Source organism: Tachysurus vachellii, chromosome 1 (assembly GCF_030014155.1).
Source record: "Tachysurus vachellii isolate PV-2020 chromosome 1, HZAU_Pvac_v1, whole genome shotgun sequence".
NCBI classification, from domain to species: domain Eukaryota; kingdom Metazoa; phylum Chordata; class Actinopteri; order Siluriformes; family Bagridae; genus Tachysurus; species Tachysurus vachellii.
Genome location: NC_083460.1, coordinates 5,270,308 through 5,292,521, shown reverse-complemented (window position 1 = coordinate 5,292,521; position 22,214 = coordinate 5,270,308). Strand labels below are relative to the sequence as shown.

Genomic DNA, 22,214 nt, shown 5'->3' with positions numbered 1-22,214 from the left:
TTTGGCAATGTTTTACGCCGGATGCCCTTCCTGATTCAACCCTCTCTATTTATCCGGGCTTGGGACCGGCACAGAAGTCACTGGACTGTGACCCACATGGCTAGATTGGAGACTCCTTCCTTAAATGTTAAAAATAACAAAAAACAATAGAGATGCTTTTCTTTATTTAAACAGGTAAAAGTCACCATATCACTGAGTAGACATTCGCTAAATCTCAACACGTTTTAAAACTCGTCGCACGTATTAAAGAACAAAAGCAGTGCTTTGTGAGATTACATTATGTTAACATTTCCATCATTTGGCACAGGCTCTTATTCAGAGCGTCTCACATTTATCTCATTTATACAACCCGAGGGTTTGATTGTTAAGGGCCTTGCTCAAGAGTCTAGCACTTTGGCCCCCAGGTAAAGTTGTCTTGGGATTTGCACTCGCAAGCTTCTGATCTGTAATCCATCAACTACTTTTAAACCAGGGGCGGTTCTAGAGGCGGGGCCCCTGATTGGCCCCTGATTGGCCCCCCGTTCTATCAATCGTCAATGAAAAGAGCAACCGGAGAATTTTTCACAATGATCACAAGTGCAATTCCACCCCCAAACAATTGGTGGCGCTTGAGCTTTAGAAATGGAATGACTGCCGAAATGTATTTGCACCTTACTGAATAAATTATTTTGTGTGCTTGAATGTACCCTGTACTTGGCCCCTGAATGTAACATGTGGCCCCTTAATGGCCCCTGTTACAGAAAAATCCTAGAACCGCCACTGTTTTAAACACATATAAAAACTTTTATGACTGAATCTTCTGACCAATCAGATGACAGAGCACAAGGGTGCTGTGGTATAAAGAAGAACAGCAAATGCGGATCCGAAGCAGCGTCGATAAAAACAATCCAACAATGCTGACTTGACCGGCGTCTAAACAGATATTTATTCGAACAGACAAAAATCTGAATGAAAACATAAACCATTAAAAGTCTTCATTTCTGTGCACGTTGTACTCTGGTATCCAGAGCTCTGTTGCCTCGGGCTGTTTGTTCTGAGACTGAAAACACTTTGGCATTAATGATTCAGCCTGTGCACACACAGGCAGAAAGACAGACAGTGAGATGGCTTTCTGAGCTCTGTCGGGGCCCCGGGTCAGGTCGAACTCACCCTCACAGTGCTTCCCCTTTACTCTGTGAATGGAAGAGGAAAGTTTATCGATAGCCGTAGCGTCCATCCTGTTGACATTACAGCCGTATTAAGTCTCGTAACTGGCAGCGGAGACGTTCTTGGCACATATTTTATTTGAGACCTGTTAAAATGAGTGCGGGATCGTTGTTAAACTATCTACGAAGCATTTATAGCGCAGTATACACTGTGTTCATGCTCAGAGGGTCGAGACCTTGTAAAGGAGGCCGTACTGGTCCGCTCTGACAGGTTGTGTGTGTCGCTGATGCTCTTGGCGGGGGTCCAGAACATTCCGACACTGAGCTCCATGTACCACCTGGTGCTCAGACACCCCGCGATTGATAGATTGACAGGAGAAAGACAGACCCCGGCGAGGTTCTCGGCACGTACGCGCTGTTTTGAGCACGGCACATGGAAGCAAGTGAAAGCAAAAGCTCTGTGCAGCATGACAGCCTGATAGAGAGAGAGGAGAGGTGAAGATACAGAGGGGCAAAGCCAGTGATGGGGTGCTGGAAGGTTGAAATGTTTTGACAAGCCTCACCATTAGGTTTTTTTTAAGCCATTGTCATTTGTAAGAGCAGTGTGTGAGCAGCGTGTGAAGGAAAGGCCTCATCGGGTTTCATGAGAAAGTCAACACAAGACCTCAAGGCAGCATCGCACAGGGTTTCCCATGAGTCTCTGCTTCACTGACAGATAAAAGATAAGAGTACTGAAAAATTCTTCTCGCAATTTGGGTCTCAATAACATCACTGGAAACCTCTCTCTCTCTCTCTCTCTCTCTCCCCTCTCTCTCTCTCCCCTCCCTCTCTCTCTATCTGTCTGTCTCTCTCTCTTTTTCTCTCTTTCTCTCTCTTTCTGTCTGTCTGTCTGTCTGTCTATCTCTCCCCCCCCCTCTATCTGTCTGTCTCTCTCTCTTTTTCTGTCATTCTCTCTCTCTCTCTCTCTCTCTCTCTCTCTCTCTCTCTCTCTCTCTCTCTCTCTCTCTCTGTCTGTCTGTCTGTCTGTCTCTCTCCCCCCCTCTCCCCCCCTCCCTCTCTCTCTATCTGTCTGTCTCTCTCTTTTTCTCTCTTTCTCTCTCTTTCTGTCTGTCTGTCTGTCTGTCTGTCTCTCTCTCCCCCCTCTCTCTCTCTCTCTCTCTCTCTCTCTCTCTCTCTCTCTCTCTCCCTCCCCCTCTCTCTATCTGTCTGTCTCTCTCTCTTTTTCTCTCTTTCTCTCTGTCTGTCTGTCTGTCTCTCTCTCTCTGTCTCTCTCTCCCTCTCTCTCTCTCTCTCTTTCTCTCTCTCTCTCCCCCTCTCTCTCTCTATCTGTCTGTCTCTCTCTCTTTTTCTCTCTTTCTCTCTCGATGTCTCTCTCTCTCTCTCTCTCTCTCTCTCTCTCTCTCTCTCTCTCTCTCTCTCTCTCTCTCTCTCTCTCTCTACTCCAACCATATACCAATACTTCTTTTTCTCTTCTTGGCTCTAAGCAGATTTGAGTCATGAGCTCATGAGGATTTAATACCAAAACTGAAATTTTAGACACACAAGAAAGGCTTTATACCTGCGATTTATTTCCGTATCTTGACCTATTTCCTTTTGAAACAGGAATTCGGAGTGACATCATGTTGAACTGCATGACCGACTCACACAAAAACCCAATAGTCACTCCACACTGAGTCCCCATCTACACAAACCTGACGGCAGCTTAGGGATCTATCTAAATATAGAGACGAGTAAAGAGATTACAGAGAACCTTTTACTTCCTGTCGCATGGAGGACATCAGAGGAGGAGCGTCTTAACCTGAGAAGTTACGAATGAACTTTAGATGAGCTGTAGCTTGATGAGCTACTGAGCTTTATCCTTCAAAACCATGGGCCATCGATTTAAACATAAACTGTAGTTTTACTATTATTCGTTGGACAAATCAAAACAGAATTCAAAATTCAAATGAATTCATTCATTCATCTTCTACCGCTTATCCGAACTACCTCGGGTCACAGGGAGGCGTCTCAGGCGTCATTGGGCATCAAGGCAGGATACACCCTGGACGGAGTGCCAACCCATCGCAGGGCACACACACACACTCTCATTCACTCACGCAATCACACACTACGGACAATTTTCTAGAGATGCCAATCAACCTACCATGCATGTCTTTGGACCGGGGGAGGAAACCGGAGTACCCGGAGGAAACCCCCGCGGCACGGGGAGAACATGCAAACTCCACACACACAAGGCGGAGGCGGGAATCGAGCCCCCAACCCTGGAGGTGTGAGGCGAACGTGCTAACCACTAAGCCACCGTGCCCCCCTCAAATCAATTCAATTCTATAAAAATTTATTTGTAAAGCGCTTTTAATAATGAACATCGCCTCAAAGCAGCTTTACAACATAAAATGCAGAACATTTATATTATATCCAACACACACACACGTACACACACACACACACACACACATCTCGATGTATCTTCTCACAGCTTCCTTTACCAGAGCAAACAATTAACTGTCTTAGTCGGTTCAAAAAATGGCAAATTAATTCCAGAAATGTCTTTTTCTCCTTTCTCTATGTTTGATTAATGGCATCGGGTCTCTGTAGCTGAGATATCCTTTTACAGAGCATCACTGGTGACAGGAGCAGGTGGTAAAGAAAGCTGTTTACAGCTGCAAGCCTCCCTGTGTTGTAGTAATCCCAGCAACACACACACACACATTCAGAAACAGATGTGACAGAAGCCGTCAATCATACTTTTAAGAAAATCCAGGAAAATGATCTTAGCTTCCTTGACACGGGAGGCTAAAATGTGACTTAGGCAGGAACAGGTTCAGAATCCCGCTGATCAAATCCATCTTTTCTTCTTATACGGCTTCCCGGCAGGATCGTGTGTACGGCTTCGGCGTCTCAGATCAGACTTTTAAACTGATTTAAACTGCTTTCACTTTTTTTTTCTCCACTTGTTTGTTTTGTTTTGTGCTGAAATGAAAACTTCCCGACTCACGACCACACAACACTTTTCCACTCTTTTTCCCTTAATCTCAGCTGGCATCAAGAACAATTCAATTCCTCGTGTTCTCTATGGAAATATCTACTATTTATCATGCCACGAATGTCCTTAAAGTCGCCCCTAAACAAGACTGAACACAAACTTTTTTATTCCCTTATTTTGTTCAGTATTTTGTACTTTTCTTGATTTGAACAGTCATAAATAATAAAACGGCTCTTAATGTCAGTTGGGAACTGGTTAAGAAAATGTTGTGTTTTATATTTGGTTGGTTGATAGATTGTTTTTTAGAGTATAACACATGCACTGGGGGTTGTGAAATACCTCATTTTTCTACACAGATGTTTGTATCTTCAAAGTAAATGTTGATATCAAACCCATTTCTTCTCCCTGAGACGCCCAAGTGCTTGTTCATAATCATCTGAAATCTGAAGGTGTTTATGTTCAACCACTAAAATTCTGTGTAAGATTATCAACAGAGGAAAAGATGCACGTCTCAGACCGAAAGCTATTTCATATCAGACTCGTGATTGGTGATAAAATTATTTATTTATTTATTTATTTATTTATTTATTTATTTATTTATTCATACTGATTGAAAATGCCTCAGAAGTTGATACGTTGCGGCTGTACAATAATTCGTTCGTTTACACTGATTGAAAATGTCTGCTATGTCAATTTCCGTTCCGCCTTGGGAAAGAAACAGCAGTCAAAGCATTTACAGATGTGTATTTATTTGGCAGGATTTAACATTAGTTGATATTTCATTATTTCTATTAACAGGCTGCATGATGCGTGAATATAAACTGGCTGTGTTATATCTGTGTCCTGGTTATGCTGGAACTGAAACTGAACTCTGTTAGCCATCAGCCTGAACATGTCACATGTCCCACTGATCACTTTCACCTGCTGTTGTGTGTGTGTGTGTGTGTGTGTGTGTGTGTGTGTGTGTGCTCATAGTCTGTGATTTTTGTTTATGGTTCTTGTTCTTCACAGGTTGTTGGTTCTGCACTTTATAAAATAATTTTCTTTTGCAAAATAAATCAACCAATTTTGTGACTGTAGTTAAAGGGGTTTTTTATTTATTTATTTATTTATTTATTTATTTTTACATTTTCCTGCTAATATTTGTATCCACATATTTTTGTGTATTTTCTCTTTTCGTTTTCTTTTTTTTAGATTATTGCTTTCCAGTGTTTAAGAAATCATTTATTATTAACAATATTGCCTATAAACAGCTCTTCTGCCTTTGAAAGCTAGTCTCTCAAGAGAAAGCTTTGGTTGCTAGGCAACATAACGAACACAAATGAAGAAGCATATTCCATGGACAGCGCGACGTAATTTACGGTTACGATTTAATGATTCGAATCCTTGGGCATTAATTCAGTATGTAGAGGATTTTACGCCAGAGCTTCAGATGGGATGTTAGAAACGTAACGTTCATTATTATTATATGGATTTGTTATCAGATGAACAGAGAGTTCACTGAAAGAATAACAAAGATCATTTGGTGTGTAGTTTTGTCAGGAATGGGAGGGAAATCATGGAACTATTTCAGTTCTTATAGCAAAATTAATCCTTTGCCAATAAGGCTACGAATGAACATTCAGAGTCGGTCAGCGTTTGACGTGAATCAACAACATAATCTGATCTATATATAGAACGGAAAGCATGTGATGTTTTTTTTTTTTTTGTGCTCCTGCTGTGTCGAGGTTCTAATATAATGTGACAGCGTTGCTTGCTTCAGTAAACATTTCGCCATGCTGCTCACACACCCCGGCAGACTAATTCCAGCACTGAGCGTTCGTATTAGGAAAATTGTACCTGCTGCTCTAATCTCTTTGCTCATAGCAGGGACCGTTTCAGAGGGCCATCATATTTAGAGTGTTAAGCTATAGTGGAGCTTGGAGACACACAAATAATAGGTACTAATCAACAGCGTGGACTGGCTGACGTAAAATTGCTTGCTCAGTGGACTGAGAAGGGCACTGAAGACCTCTTTGCTTAATCTAGCCCTCTTTCCAAGCCATGCTTCAGCAGATTTGCAGAAACAGTGATTGAGGCACAGCGTGAGAGATCATTGATGCCCCATTTAAAAGAGCGCTGTTTGCCCTGGGAGTCATTTTTGGGTTAGAATGCAGTAGAGTGCAAAAAAAAAGAGAAAGAAATCTGCATTCGGTGTAATTTTACGGCGATAAAAAGGAAAAATGTGCTGCTAATTTTACAATTTTATAAACAAAAAACTGGCATTTTAAAGTCCAGAGGTGATCTCAAAGAAAAATCCATCTGGAGACACAACAGCTTTACTCCTAGGCTTTTCATCAGACGATGTCCTGTATGCGATTTTGCCGTCTTAAAGTCTTAAGTCTTGGCGATGGAAAGTTACAGTAAGTGAATGATTTTTTTACAGGTGACTTAGTGGTGAGCATGTTTACCTCACAAACAACATGAGACATAAATCTATAGTCTGCCCTTAATAAATAACAAGCTGTTATAACAGATTTGGAGAAAAACCATGGTTTTTGAGGAATTAAACACTGTTGGCTTACAGGATAATAGCCTCACAGTGTTAGCTTCTAACCCCTTGCGTGATTATTTTCCTATAACCGCACGCCCTGTCATGTATAAATCCTTACATATACGCTTTAAGGCATGGAGACGATGGCTTAGTTCTGCACAAACACCCATGCTTCAGCGTTTCATCTGGGTTCTTCGGTTATCTCCCCCCCACTAAAAAACGAACATGTGTTATAAGCGGATTAACATCTCTAAGATGCCCATATTGCGTGTGCTTGTGATTGAGTGTGTGTGCGATTGTGTCCTGTGATGGGTTGGGACCTTGTCCAGAATAGACTCCAGGTTCCCTGCGACGCTGTGTAGGATAAACGGTACAGAAGTGTTTTGACATTTGTAATGTACTGTAAAGTTATTTGTCTTACATTCATGGTACCATATGTTTAGTGTTGCTTGGACAACGTTTTCAGCTTTAACACTTTGACCTTCTGCCTCCGTAAACTGCCGGCACAGCTTAGAAATTTTAAACAGACTTTGTTGCCAAATACGTTCCGAAAAAAATAGTTTGAATCCTCAAGGATTAAAAAGTTTTGCCGTGACCCTGTCAGACTCTGAAAAAGCACGAGTTATGACAGAATTGTCATGAACAATGAGGAACAATGCTGATAAGGAAAAGAATGTTTATAAAAGACTGTTTATAGCTGTTATAATGTAAGTGATAACGAACAAAATAGTTTCGTAATAGATAAAAAACTATTTGGTCATTCTTTAATTAATAAATAGGTTGCAAATCGCTTGCAAATTGTCACCTTATAAAGGGAACTGAAACATTATGAGAAGTACCGTCATTGAGAAATATTAAACTTCTAGCAAGTTCCTGGACACACCACCATTTCACTAGCATTCACAGCACCATGACAGTCTATCTCTGAGTCTATCACTAGGGACTCTCTAGAACACTAGAGACAGTTTAGAAATGCCAGTCAGCCTATTGGACCGAGAAGGAAATCAAAGAACCCTGAGGAAATCCCTAAAGAACACGGAGAAGATGCAAACTCCACACACAGCACAGAAGCAGAAATCAAAACCCCAAACCTGTACATGTGAGGGAACCACGCTCTCCGCTAAGCCACTGTGCTTCCCGCTAAATTTCCCGAAGGTGTGTGAATGTTTGATGAACTGGTGTCACATCCAAAATGTTCTTCCACACCCGCTGTTTCTAGGATCGGTTTTGGATCCACACTGATGCTGACCACAAAGTGTTTCTCAGTATGAATGAATGAATGAATGAATGAATGAATGAATACAGGCAGATCGATCAGTCCCAACTAATATTATATATAACTAGCATAACTTATATATTGTTCAAACAGCAACCTTTTCTATGCTAGTGAAGATTAATATCTCTTCATTGTTGCAGCTGAAACTTGCTCCTCGTCGCTCCTCATCGCTCCTCATCGCTCCTCATCGCTCCTCATCATTCGTCACAAATCCGGACATTTCTTCAGACTTAAATATCTGCATTCAGGACTTCATCATCTCCAAACCCTTTTAATATCATCTTCCTCCTGGATGAGATCCTCACGCTGCAGCTCTGGTTGCTTTGCTTTTCTTATAGACGTGAGCTCCATTTAGCAGAGATTTAAACCCTCTGGCTGTGATTGGCAGCAGACCAATAGAAGCCATAAATCTGTCTTTCTGCTCAGAGCTGCTGGGAAGTCACTGTGTTTACCTCGCTGTTCATTTCCAAAGCAGCACTCTGTTAAAGCGACGGATAGAGGAGGCTCATAAATTCCCGTTATGGGAATTGTGGTGAGTTGTGTTGCTAGGAACTGTAGCATTAGTGCAATGAACCTTTATCCTAGTCATTTTAATATCCTCCATGAATGTGATAAATTATTTGCCCCCTGCAGGAGCTGACATCATGGTAAACAACAGCAGATTGGTGTTGATAAAAAAAATAAAAAAAACGTCCTCCTGAGGTTACTGTGTGTGTGCTTGTGTGTGTTTTCCATTTTTAACTACTTTTTGCCCTAATCCCCAACTAAACAGCTAATAAATGATTGTTTTGAATGTAATAAGGCATTACAAGCATTATTATACCTTTCAACACCAGTGATTAAGACGTGAAGCGTAACTAAAGTAGCATTTGTGCATTATGGGCTACACAAAGGCTCACTGTCTGTGTTGGCATTCACTTCAGCTTGCTTTGTAATTAAAGTGTCTTCGGGCGAAACACTACGACAGTTTAAACAAGCTTGCAGGAGGCTATTATGCGACATATTCATGCAGCAGAAAGCGCCTTTGCTGAAATAATTGCCTTGGACCTGTATGGGGGAATAATTAATTCACTGATTCAATCTGGGTACAGGTGTTAATTCTGGCTAAAAGTTTAATTAAAATGGCTCTAAAATGTCAATTAAGACATGCTTTTTAAAAAAAAACTCACAATTTTCACCTGGCTTGTTTTTTTTTGTCTCCAAAAGCAACATGGTTCCCCTTGGGGTATGTGGTTGATTAAAGAGTTAAAGACTTTACATTGTGTGTGTTAATGATAACGATTAAATGGTTTATGAGTTTAAGGAAGAAAGACTCTCGTTCATGCTCGACTGAACAGCCAGGAACCAGGAGGCAAGTTACTGGGGTCTGGGTATAAATCTCACAAGTTGGTAGTAAAGTATCTTCCCTAAAGCGATGAGATTTCTTGCCAAGTTATAAAATCAATGTTAGTAAAAACTGCAGCTCATGCAATTCAATCTCACTCTGCAAGCACTGGAATGGTCAAATCATACATGCATATAAAAAAAGGTCTTGAATGGAAAATTAAAATTGCCTCTGCAGATTTATTAACCTTGGAAGCCAGAAGTAGATGTTGTGTTGTTGTACTGATGAGTAAAACATCCCGTGTCTGCAGCTGTTTTGTTCGATCTCACAGGATTCCAGTACTGATGTTAACACACACTAACACTTATACTAAGACTAACACTGTTACTTCTGTTTTCTTGTAGATGTAGATGACTGTCTGTCCAACCCATGTGAGAACGGAGGAACCTGCATCGATAAAGTGGACTCCTTCATCTGCCTGTGTTTACCCAGCTACAGTGGAGACATGTGTGAGAAAGGTAGAAGATCAGAGCTGAATCTATTATCTCTCACACACACACACACACACACACACACACACACACACACACACACATACACACACACAAAATAGTGCAGTCACAACCATAAGAGAGCACCATGAAGATCTCATTATACATACGCAAATCAGAAAATGTGCAGGTTTTCTTTATTTTCTCAGACACCAATGATAACAATAAATAGAATTTATGCCTGTCTTTGTTGTGTCTGTGTTCGGCATTTAATATCTTTGTTATGTCTCACTGCACAGTGCTGCTTAATGACTCATATCATAGTAGACACTCCGGACTTTAAAACTTATAGTTTTTCAGCAGTATTTCTGTTTTTCTCCTATCCAACGAGGGGCAATATATTCATAGAAAAGTTCCAAAAAAGGCCAAAAATTGTTCGTTTTTTTGCTAACCTTCAAAGTAAACTGATCTTAAATTCATTTCTGCTCTCTGAGTCCCAATGACTTGTTCATAAACAGTTAAAATCTGAAGGCGTTTATCTTCAACCATTAAAATTCTGTGTAAGATTATCAACAGAGGGAAAACGCACGTCTCACACTGAGTCCTGGCTCATTTTATATTGATAAAATAATTTATTTGTTTATACTGATTGAAAAAGTCGATTTCCATTATGCCAGTAGAATGGAACGCCAGTGTACTGGTAAAAACAGTAAACTGTATTCTTTTATCCATGTATATTGTAGGATTTTACCTCAGAATGCTCGGTTTAAGGCTTTAGCAATGCAGCTGTAGTCAGTTATGCAATTTATGAACTACTGACACTCCTTGGTGTCTCAGCATGTGCAGTCAAACATTATTTCCCACCTCCTTCAGCGAGGTCTGATGAAACGCCATAAGAAAGGTTGCATTTTGAGATGAAAATGAACGTCAGTGTTAGTGGTTATAATGAAAACTAAAGAAAGTGTTACATTGGAGTGTTTTATTCTGCCTGTGATGCAGCAGGAGGTTTGCTTCAGGTGTCTCAGTGGTTGCAGGTGTTAGCCTTCAGAGCTGGAAGATGTATGATCTACTGTACATATGATCTGGTTCCAGAAGTGGTCCAAAATAAGGGGAAATGAATATATTCATTTAAATAAATAAATAAAAATTATGATGCGAGAATCTGTTTTGTTTGTACACTTTATTTCAAATCTATATTTATTTCTTTATTTTTAGAAAGGATAAGAAATAGAAATAGAAATTTATATGGACTTTTCATTTCTTTGTGCTAGTTACAATATTTTACCACAAAAAAGTTTTAAAAAAATGAATATGTAATATTTCACAGTGAAATCTCTCAATATTTCTATAAATAAATAAATACATTTTTTCAAAGCTTCAAAGTCCAAAAAAAAACCCAGTGATCATACAGTGCTCAATAGCATAATATTAGCAGACAACGCAAACTTGACGAAACACAAACATGACAAGAAAAAAAAAACATTTAAAAAAAGCACCACCGCTTCACTGCGCTGCCCCTAGTGGTCTGGATTACTTTTGTTCTAAGCAACTTTGGTGGTGTTTTCTTTTGATTTATGTTGCCGTGTTCTCATTTAATTGCATAGCTGTAAGCGCTTGATTGTTTCCTCAAACGCCGCACACTCAGAAGTGTTTCATTCGGGCTAATGTTGTTTCGTGCACCTCTGGGCCACTGCACTTAACAGCACCTCGCATGAGTCAATAGGGTTGACGCACGATAATGCATTATCCAGAATTTTAATACCCGCTCTCTGCATTATGGAAACATTTCGGGGATGGTATTAATCTGAAACGCTTGCTAGGGTCGTGGCTGTTACAGGGCTGGCTGACTCTGTAGTCTGTGTGACATTCATCTCCAGCTCCCCACCGTCCACACTGCCATTAATCTCAACAGCTTTACACTCTCGCAACAATTCAATTTTTGAATCCTCGGGAGGCACATGTACACACATATATACATATACGTATAGGAACACACACACACACACAAACATATGCATAAAACGATGATTTATGAATTGTAATAATGCAGCTGCTGTGGAACAGGATAAAGATGATGTAACGATGCTAACAGGAGAGTTTGAGGGAGATCACACACTTGGGCACGACCTTGTGATGGTACACTTTTTTTAATCTCTATGAACTGATCTTTGTAGTGATCAGAAGGCTGTGTTGGATCGAGTGGTTATGGCTCTGGGTTGTTGATTAAAGGATTGGTGTTCAAGCCCCAGCACTGCCAAGCTGTCACTGTTGGGCCCTTGAGCAAGGCCCTTAACCCTCTCTGCTCCAGGGTGCTGTATCATGTCTGAACCCAACCTCCAACGATGGGATATGTAAAGAAAGAATTTCACTGTGCTGTAATGTAAAGGCTTTATCTATGATAAAGGGGATGAAACTGTATACAGCGCTGTTGAATCAGTTCTCAAATCTGATTGGTCAATGGGTGTTTAATAAAACTCTATAACATCAGCTCTCAAACAAATTTATAATAATGCGTTTGTTCAAATCCTTTATCGTTTCTATAGTAAGAGCTGTTTTATAAAAACATGTATGGTGGAATATCTACAGGAATGGATTTTTATCAAAATATGTGATTTGGTGAGGAGGAAACAAAAGCTTTTTTAGAAGGAGTCTCCAGTGTCGGTGGTTAATGTGCTTAGTGTTCTGATACAGGAAATTCTCCATGACAGAGAACAAGTTCTTCTAACTGCTATAAAGTACTAACCTTTCTCAGAGATGTTCCACAATGTTAAGCGTAACTATTACTTATTTATTTACTTACTTAGGAGGTTAGTGTTTAATAAATAAACACCGTTAACGTCTATAAATTGCGGTGATACGAAAGAAACAAAACACATCGATCTTTTATCCCTTCGCTCATTCCGGTGTCCTGGATATTTTTTTCTACAAAGGTCCATTTAACAAATGATACTGAAACATTGAGCTGGGAGTCCAGTGATGTGAGTTAGTAGCGTGAGTGTCTCGAGCTGCATCGGGGTGGTGAAGACGAAATGATGCAGAGCTTCATTAGAATTCACAGCGTGCCTTTGTACTGATGGGGTCTTAATTAGCACCCGGTGCGCTTCTAATCGCAGGTCCCTCATTGCACTCACACGACGTACAGCAGAAACCGGTGACCGTGTGGTTAGCGTTTGAGCGTTGCACATGCCGTTTTCCTGTTTCTGTGTCTGTCTCACACGCACACGATTTCACACATAAAGGTTTCATGTTGCTGTAACTCTGTTAAAGCATCCTGCTCTAACTCGGTTAAGGTGATTGATTACAAAAGGCTAGCAAAGAAAGCAGAATGTCACGGAAACGCATTTTTGTCAATGGGAATCCTATTAGCCCCGTTGCGTGACTGATCGATGTCAGCACATTTATAAGGAGATTTATTGCTTGGACAATTCAGACCTTACAGTAGATATTAAAATGCTGCTAGAACTTGCTGCTTTAAAAAGTTCCTCACTTGACTGGACAATGTTAGGACTATGTTATAACACTCTTAGGACAATGACATTTTGGAAACTGTAGGCAACATGTCCTGGACTTTTCAGCATCAAACTGGAATTGTGCTTTTTTTTTTTAATGGACACAGATCCAACATTCAGTTTCGTATCGCAAAGAAACCTTGAGAAGAACCAGACACCAAAGGAAACTCTTGTGGATGATAGAAGACTGTAGGATTATAAATCATTACAGTAGACATTTACAGTACAATGCTACAGAGTGCAGAACAGATTATCCACTGAAGCCAGGCTGAGATTGCGAATGAACCGCTTCACCGAAGTGCAAATGTTTTAGGGTTTCCATGTTTGACTGGATTCAACCCATTCTTAAACAGATAGGTTCTTCAATGGTTCTTTCTCAGGGTCTATGGTTCTCTGAAGAATCTTTAATTAACATCCATGGATCCATTGTTCTTCGTAGTGGAAAAAGATTCTTTATTCTATTTTTTATGGCACTAAGATAAAAAGGCTTATTTGAAAAACCATTTACTAAAAAGTTCTTTTGGGGGAAATTAAAATAGTTCTGCTATGGCATGAATGTGAAAAAATTCCCAAAGTGTATGGAACCTAAAATTGGTTCTGTATATAGGGCTGTTTTCATTGGCAAGAATCGAATGGGCTTCTTTGTATCTGAGTGTATCTTTTTTATTTATTATAATTTATTATAATTATCATTATTAGTAGTAGTAATAGTAGTAGAATTAATAATAATAATAATAAATTATTCTTTTTTTTTTAGAAAAAAGACACTATACATTTATTTCAACAAATACTACATTGTGTTATAATAATAATAATAATAATAATAATAATAATAATAATAATAATAATAATAATAATAATATAATAATAATAATAATAACCTTTATTTTCTATAGCGCCTTTAAAAGAACATCTCAAAGCGCTTTACAAATGCAAAATAAAAGCAACAAAATTACACACATAATATAAAGATTACAATTAAAGCAACAAAAATAGACAATAAAACAAGCACTATGTAAAATTACAATTAGTCAAATTAAAAGCTACCCTAAAAAATATTATGAAAATATTGTTTATAGTAAATATCAGCGAAACTTCTCCCTCTTACTGAAGTGTTTCTTTCCTTTCGTTTTGAAGTATTTCATGAACTATTTCTTCTTTTCTAAATTGTCTAAATTCTAAACATGACACTTCCAATCATCTCACAGCATTATCTACATCGAGATAAAGAAGTGTTTTCATCTAAGAGGTTCATCGCTCTCCAAGAGTTCGACATAAAACCATTTTTCTAGAAGGATGTACTGGACAAGTATATTTAAGATACTTTTTTATATAAGAGGGCAAAAGTTTAAAGCTCTGAGCATCAGGATGAATCAGACAGAACCGAAAGGAAAGCCGAGTCACAGCAGCAGAAGACACGATCTAGAACCTCTCCATCTCATCAAGTAGCAGGAGCATCTGATGTTTCCAGATGTTCTAGTTACATGCGTTCAGTAGTGGAAGCTGAAATCTGAATGTGAAAGTGATGTGACATACGGATAAGTATGGTGACCCATACTCAGAATTTGTTCTCTGTGTTTAACCCATCCAAAGTGCACACACACAGCAGTGAACACACACACACAGCAGAGAACACACACACACAGCAGTGAACACACACACACAGCAGTGAACACACACACAGCAGTGAACACACACACACAGCAGTGAACACACACACACAGCAGTGAACACACACACAGCAGTGAACACACACCCGGAGCAGTGAACACACACCCGGAGCAGTGGGCAGCCATTTATGCTGCGGCGCCCGGGGAGCAGTTGGGGGGGGGTTTGGTGCCTTGCTCAAGGGCACCTCAGCCGTGGCCGGACCGAGACTCGAACCCACAACCTTAGTGTTAGGTGTCAAACTCTCTAACCATTAGGCCACGACTTCCCTCACATGTTGGGATCAACTAGAGCTAGCAGTGTGTGTTAGTGATCCGGCATATTTGTGACATGAGACATCATCATTCAAACGAACACTCAAAGAAACAGAAACAGACAGACAGCTTTTGTTCGACTGTAGAAAAGTGGCAAGTGTGGTGATAATGTCGTTATGATGTTGTTGTTGTTGCATCTTTTCACCAGAATAGTTCAGGTTCATACAACGACATTTAAATGATTATTTATTTATTTTTATTTTTAATTTGTTGTCAAAGAACTTTATTGTCATGATTTCTTAAAATATTGTACTCACTTTAACTCTCACTGTGAAATAGTTTGGGTTAAAATAAAGAGACGGGAGGCATCTCATCCTTTGCGTGAACCTTTATTGAACAAATTTGCATAAGAGACAAAAAAGCTGCGCAAGTTTTCAGGCAGAAAAAAACCGAATAATAATATTAGCGCGCGAGTCCCCTCAATCCCCAGCATTCACTGCCGACATCTCTCGAGCTGATGCTCATGGGAAATGTAGTTGTTTAAACAAATGTTGAGGTAAACAACAAATGATCATAAACATAAAGCAACACTAAATTGTAACTTTACATTTAGCATTGTTTAAGAGCAATACAAGTGCAAATAATAAATTGCAACAGACTGTAATTAGGATTCGATAGCTTTCCGTCTTACCTCTGTGAATGTTCCAGATTAGTCCAGTGAATCAAATCTGTTCTTGTCGTTTAACGCAAAGAAAAACACTTTATTGTGCTGTAGCGTGTTTTAAACCACTCTCTTAGTCTCTACCTCTGTGTTTCTCTCTTTTGTAGACACTGAAGGTTGTGACCATGGCTGGAAGAAGTTCCACGGTCACTGCTACAAACTTTTCAGCCGCCGGCACACCTGGGAGGATGCTGAGAAGGACTGTAGAGAGCTCAGCGGCCATCTGACCAGCGTCACATCCAGCATGGAGCAGGACTTCCTCAACGGTGAGGCCTTTAATACGTCAAGCTAGCATCGATGCCGGATACAGACTGCTTGTGTCTCATGGATTATTACTGTGCTTGATGATGGCTAACATGTTAATCTCCATCTGGCAGGCCTGGGTCATGAAAACGTGTGGATTGGGCTGAACGACAGAACAGTGGAGGAAGATTTTCAGTGGACTGACAACATGGACCTGGTGAGTGCTTTGAGAACAAGCTTGCTTTTAGCTTTAGCTGAATTCTATTGATATTGATGTCTGAACTGGAGTCATTCTCACAAGTCAAAGTCTGATCTCTCATGACTTACCCATTGCAGTCTGATTGAGTCACTTTGGCCAATCAGACTCTGATCTTATCATTATCATAAAATCATTGATTTTATCTGACCAATCTAAACTAGACTCAAATTTCTCCAATCTCATTCTAACAAATCAGACTCTGATTTCTCTTTAAACACATACTTACTGTATCAGACTCTGATTTCTCATTAAACACATACTTACTGTACCAGACTCTGATTTCTCATTAAACACATACTTACTGTACCAGACTCTGATTTCTCTTTAAACACATACTTACTGTACCAGACTCTGATTTCTCTTTAAACACATACTTACTGTATCAGACTCTGATTTCTCTTTAAACACATACTTACTGTATCAGACTCTGATTTCTCATTAAACACATACTTACTGTATCAGACTCTGATTTCTCTTTAAACACATACTTACTGTATCAGACTCTGATTTCTCCAATCTCATTTTACCAAATCAGACTGATTTGTCCATGCTCATACTTAGCAGTCAGACTCTGATTTGTCCAATCTCATACTAATCAATCAGACTAATTTCTCCATGCTCATACTAACCAATCAGACTAATTTCCCCATGCTCATACTAACCAATCAGACTGATTTCTCCATGCTCATACTTAGCAGTCAGACTCGGATTTGTCCAATCTCATACTAATCAATCAGACTAATTTCTCCATGCTCATACTAACCAATCAGACTAATTTCTCCATGCTCATACTAACCAATCAGACTAATTTCCCCATGCTCATACTAACCAATCAGACTGATTTCTCCATGCTCATACTTAGCAGTCAGACTCGGATTTGTCCAATCTCATACTAATCAATCAGACTAATTTCTCCATGCTCATACTAACCAATCAGACTAATTTCTCCATGCTCATACTAACCAATCAGACTAATTTCTCCATGCTCATACTAACCAATCAGACTAATTTCTCCATGCTCATACTAACCAATCAGACTGATTTCTCCATGCTCATACTTAGCAGTCAGACTCGGATTTGTCCATGCTTATTCTAAACTAGAGTCTAGAGTCTGTTTCCATCCTCACTGTGACCAGAGTCTAATTTGTCTACGCTCACTCTGACTGTCATAGTTTCTTCCTTTTATTTGTGCTTTTATTTGTTTTGGTTTTTGATCTATTCCTGACTCTACACCAGTCCTGTCATTGGTTTGTTATCGGTTTGTGGTTTGTGTTCACCTTGATATTTAGTCACTGTATACTCTGGTCCCTGTTGTACCAAAACATTGCATGCATTATTGTTACTTTATGTCCAAGCCTGCCTGTGTTTGACCCTACAGTATATAGACCTTAATTTTAATACTCAGATACGCTCAAAGTTTACTCCCTTGCATCCTGCGTCTCACTGCCCGTTACACTGACAGATCAGATTAGAAAAGATCAGATCTCTCCAAACCCTGTCCAGTCACAGTGTAATCTCTGACCATTAGACGTCTGTGTCTCTCTGCTGTAACAGGTTTATGAGAACTGGCGTGAGAACCAGCCGGATAATTTCTTTGCAGGTGGAGAAGATTGTGTGGTGATGATCTCTCGAGAGGACGGCAAGTGGAACGATGTGCCTTGTAACTACAACCTGCCCTACATCTGCAAGAAGGGCACAGGTGAGACACTGTCTGATCATGCTGAACTAGTTTCTGCTTTAAAGTTCCACTGGGACAGTACAGTGTATATTTGGAACAAACATTTTGGTGATACATTATAACTCAAGTTTCCCTGTGTTCTTACTATGATACTACAATCTTTTTATTCTACAAACATACTTTTAGTAGCAAACATACTTTTAGTCGAGTGTAGGCGTAACATCCTGGGAGGTTTTCAGGATCAGAAGTTGCGTCCCAAATGACATACCACACACTATGCACTTACAATATGAACTACGTATTCTGTCATCTAGCATGGAAGGGTCGTATCTTCTCAAGTGGAACACTAACCAATGTCTAACCAATGACCAATGTCAAATGCACGTAAAGTGGCAACGCTAACAGAATAATGTGGGCTAATAGCAAAGACGTTTGTAAGACGTCTTGTCCACCAGAGTGTCGTCGGCCATCTTGAAGATGTTTTCTCGTCCATTGACAGCACCTGGTTGTCCACCCCCCTCTTTCACTACATAAGCAAATATGTGACTTGTGTGCATGAAGTGTCCAATATTCCCAATATTATTCTTTAGAAAAATCATTGGAATGCCTTGCACACTTTTTTCAATTTCCATAGAGTGTAACAGAATTTCAGTAGCTTCTGAAAGAACAGTAACAAATCTTTTTTCTTGACTTTGATGCTGATTAATGTCATCCGAGAGGCATGTGTCATGTTAGAATTATTATTATTATTATTATTATTATTATTATTATTATTATTATTATTGTTGTTGTTGTTGTTGTTGTTGTTATTATTATTATTATTGTTGTTGTTATTATTATTATTATTATTATTATTATTATTATTATTATTATTATATTATTACTATTTACTATTATTAAACTACAATTAAAGTATAACTTGTGTGTGTGTTATCAGTGATGTGTGGCACTCCTCCTGCTGTGAGAAACACGTATCTTGTGGGTCGGAGGCGGGCGCACTACGACATCCACTCAGTGGTGCGTTACCAGTGCGCTGATGGCTTCTTCCAGAGACACGTCCCAACGGTGCACTGCCGACCCAACGGCACCTGGGAGAGACCCAAGATCGTCTGCACTAAGTGTGAGTATGAGTCAGAATCCATCACATCTCCCTGTAGTGCTTGATTATTATCCTGAAACAGCACACCCGACCCTGCAGAGGTTTATTCCTCTCACATCCACAGCCATATCATTTAGTAGTAAATATTTACTCTGAAATCTGGTCCATTTTTAGTCTAATACATTTACATTTATGGCATTTAGCAGACACCCTTATCCAGAGTGACTTACAACTGAGCAACTGAGGGTTAAGGGCCTTGCTCAGGGGCCCAGCATTGGCAGCTTGGTGGACCTGGGGTTCGAACCCATGACCTTCCGATCAGTAGCCCAACACCTTAACCACTGAGCTACCACATCCCATTGCCTGTAATATTGCCTGTAATATTTTTTTCCTAATTCTTCATATCATTTCCTGTTAATATTTCTTATAAAACCTAACCAGAAGATGAGTCAGGGTTCAGAACCGCTTTGACAGGTAATAGTCCCTTCCTGAAAAATTTCACTTCATCTCCTACGCTCCACTGCACACTGTTACTGTTACTGCTGTTTATCTTCAGCAGAGTGTTCTCATTACACTCACCACCTTTCTCTCTCTCTCTCTCCCACCCCAGCACGGAGGTCTCACCGTTACCGCCGGCAACATCACAGATATCACCACGAGCACCGGCGACACCGCAGACACGGCTTGGGCCACAGGGGGCGGGATTAGAGCCGCCATTCTCCTCCCACAGGTCCCTGTGTGATATCACTTCCTTTGCTGGAAGTGAGAGAGCCTTCAAGGACAGAAATGGTCATACATCCTTTTTGTTTTTCCCTCATTTCTTAATCTAGAGTCTTTCTCTTCTTTCAAAGAGTGTGTTCTGACTCATCCTTTCTCTGTACGTGTTTTTCTCCGCTTCGGATTTTCATTTCCATCCCGTTTCAAAAAGTAAACTGGTTCTTCTAGCTTCAGTGCCACTATACAACCTAACTGTGGGTGTTTAAGAAAAGTTCTGGATGATGAGATGATGAGCGCAGGTCAGGTTCTCCTGAGAAAGTCATTAACCTGTGGATTTGAAGAAGCAGGTTTATGCTTTGATAGGACGTTTGTATTCATTATTGTTGTAGGGGCAGAATGTTCTCATAGGTCTTGCTGAGTATCTGTTTGATTAGACTTCTCTATATCCACTTCGTAGTGCAATAATAAATTCTTTAATGAATGTGGTCTAAAACTTCCCAAAAATGACACACTCACATCATATTACACTATCGGTCACGTCTGTACATATTACAGTAAACATAATCAGTCCCTGTTATGGCACAATAAAATGATTTCTCTTTTGAGTTTTTCAACAAGAACTTGTGGGTGTAAAGCTGCATAGGTGTAAAGAAGAAAAGAAGAAAAAAAAGATATTGCTTTTGCTCTTTTTTTTTTTTCTAATGCTTTTTGGTTGTTTCTTTTTTTTTTCCCCCTTTTTTTTAGAACTGCCCCCAAACAGATGGAGAAGTATTCAGAAATTTGTAAAATAAAAAAAAAGAAACAACAGACAGAAAGGAAGCTCTATAAATACACGATTATTTTAAGTTCCTCTTTTGGAATCGCAGTATTTAACACCCTTTCTTTCAACTTCATGTGTTAATTAAAAAGTCGTTAACTTAAAGAAAAGAAGGCACATCAGTTTAGCACATTACATATAATGAATGTATCCTGGCATGTATTTTTTATGAGTTAGCACTTTGTTTTATGGATAAAGGCATAGCGAGGAATGACCTTCTTGTTTCAAAAGATTTAAAAGCTTCAAGGGCACGGTGGCTTAGTGGTTAGCACGTTCGCCTCACACCTCCAGGGTCGGGGTTCGATTCCCGCCTCCACCTTGTGTGTGTGGAGTTTGCATGTTCTCCCCGTGCCTCGGGGGGTTTCCTCCGGGTACTCCGGTTTCCTCCCCCGGTCCAAAGACATGCATGGTAGGTTGATTGGCATCTCTGGAAAATTGTCCGTAGTGTGTGATTGCGTGAGTGAATGAGAGTGTGTGTGTGTGTCCTGGGTTGGCACTCCGTCCTTGATGCCCAATGACGCCTGAGATAGGCACAGGCTCCCCGTGACCCGAGGTAGTTCGGATAAGCGGTAGAAAATGAATGAATGAATAAAAGCTTCAAAAATGAGGAAAATCAAGGATGATAAGTACAGGTTTAAATCCTTCTAGAGTCCAAAAGTCTGAAACTACACTGAATATCTAGGATTTTTGTCCTGAAAATTAAAAAAAAAAACAAAAAAAAGTGTTCAGTCTCCTAAATATCAGGATTCTGCACTATTTCTTGGTCCCTATTTAGATATGAAACGTTTCAGTGTTTAAACAGTTGTGTACAAAAGGTCAGACTTTCCTCATGTCTGATCTCTTGTGTTGAAGCGTGTGTTCATACGATATTTAGTCTGAAAATCAAATCAAACTATTAATTTGATCTAAAATGGATCTTCCGGTTTTACCAGCTTGAGTGCTGGTTGTCATGAAAGCAAAAAAGTGACGTACTGAATACTAAAAAACTTGAAGAATGTTCTACTTACCACTTAAATTGGAGTCAGGGATATCATTTGTAACGTATCAAGCAAACTCTGTGGTATTTTAAAATTGCGATTTTTTCAAAATATTCCGCAGAATTGAGCCGAGACGTGTCGTGTGACGTCATCGCAACACGCATTCGGCCACATCCGTCTTTGATTCACATGAGTGCAGATATCATAGGAAGCCGTTACATACAGTATACAGTATGTGTCTTCACTGGTAGGAGTTTTAAAGAAGAATCCTGTGCTCGCAGTTGTACCAATTTTAAGTAGAAAAACAAAACAAAAAGAAAAAAAAAACACAAATTTAGAAAAAACTGCGGCAAAATCAAGCACGTTTGGCTTAAACATTCACATAAAAACTCTGTGAAATCCTGAAGGGAGTCATTCAATTAGAAACGAGTGCGAAACAGGATCATTTTCACTCGAGCTTCTCAGACTTTTGGACTCCATTGTAAAGCTAATCTCGAAAATATGACTCAATTAATAGCCT

At 39.7% G+C, this 22,214-nt stretch overlaps 1 protein-coding gene across 1 annotated transcript in view; it reads left to right on the top strand.

Moving 5' to 3' along the window:
• ncana (neurocan a) overlaps window positions 1–21,161 on the top strand; it is a 79,876-nt gene extending 58,715 nt beyond the window's left edge. The window contains exons 10-15 of the mRNA XM_060869512.1: window positions 9,666–9,779; window positions 16,012–16,170; window positions 16,282–16,364; window positions 17,961–18,105; window positions 19,022–19,204; window positions 19,794–21,161. Of these exons, the coding sequence (XP_060725495.1) occupies window positions 9,666–9,779; window positions 16,012–16,170; window positions 16,282–16,364; window positions 17,961–18,105; window positions 19,022–19,204; window positions 19,794–19,891 (782 nt within the window). The 3' untranslated portion in view covers window positions 19,892–21,161. The remainder of the gene's footprint in view (window positions 1–9,665; window positions 9,780–16,011; window positions 16,171–16,281; window positions 16,365–17,960; window positions 18,106–19,021; window positions 19,205–19,793) is intronic.
• Window positions 21,162–22,214: the final 1,053 nt, after the last annotated feature.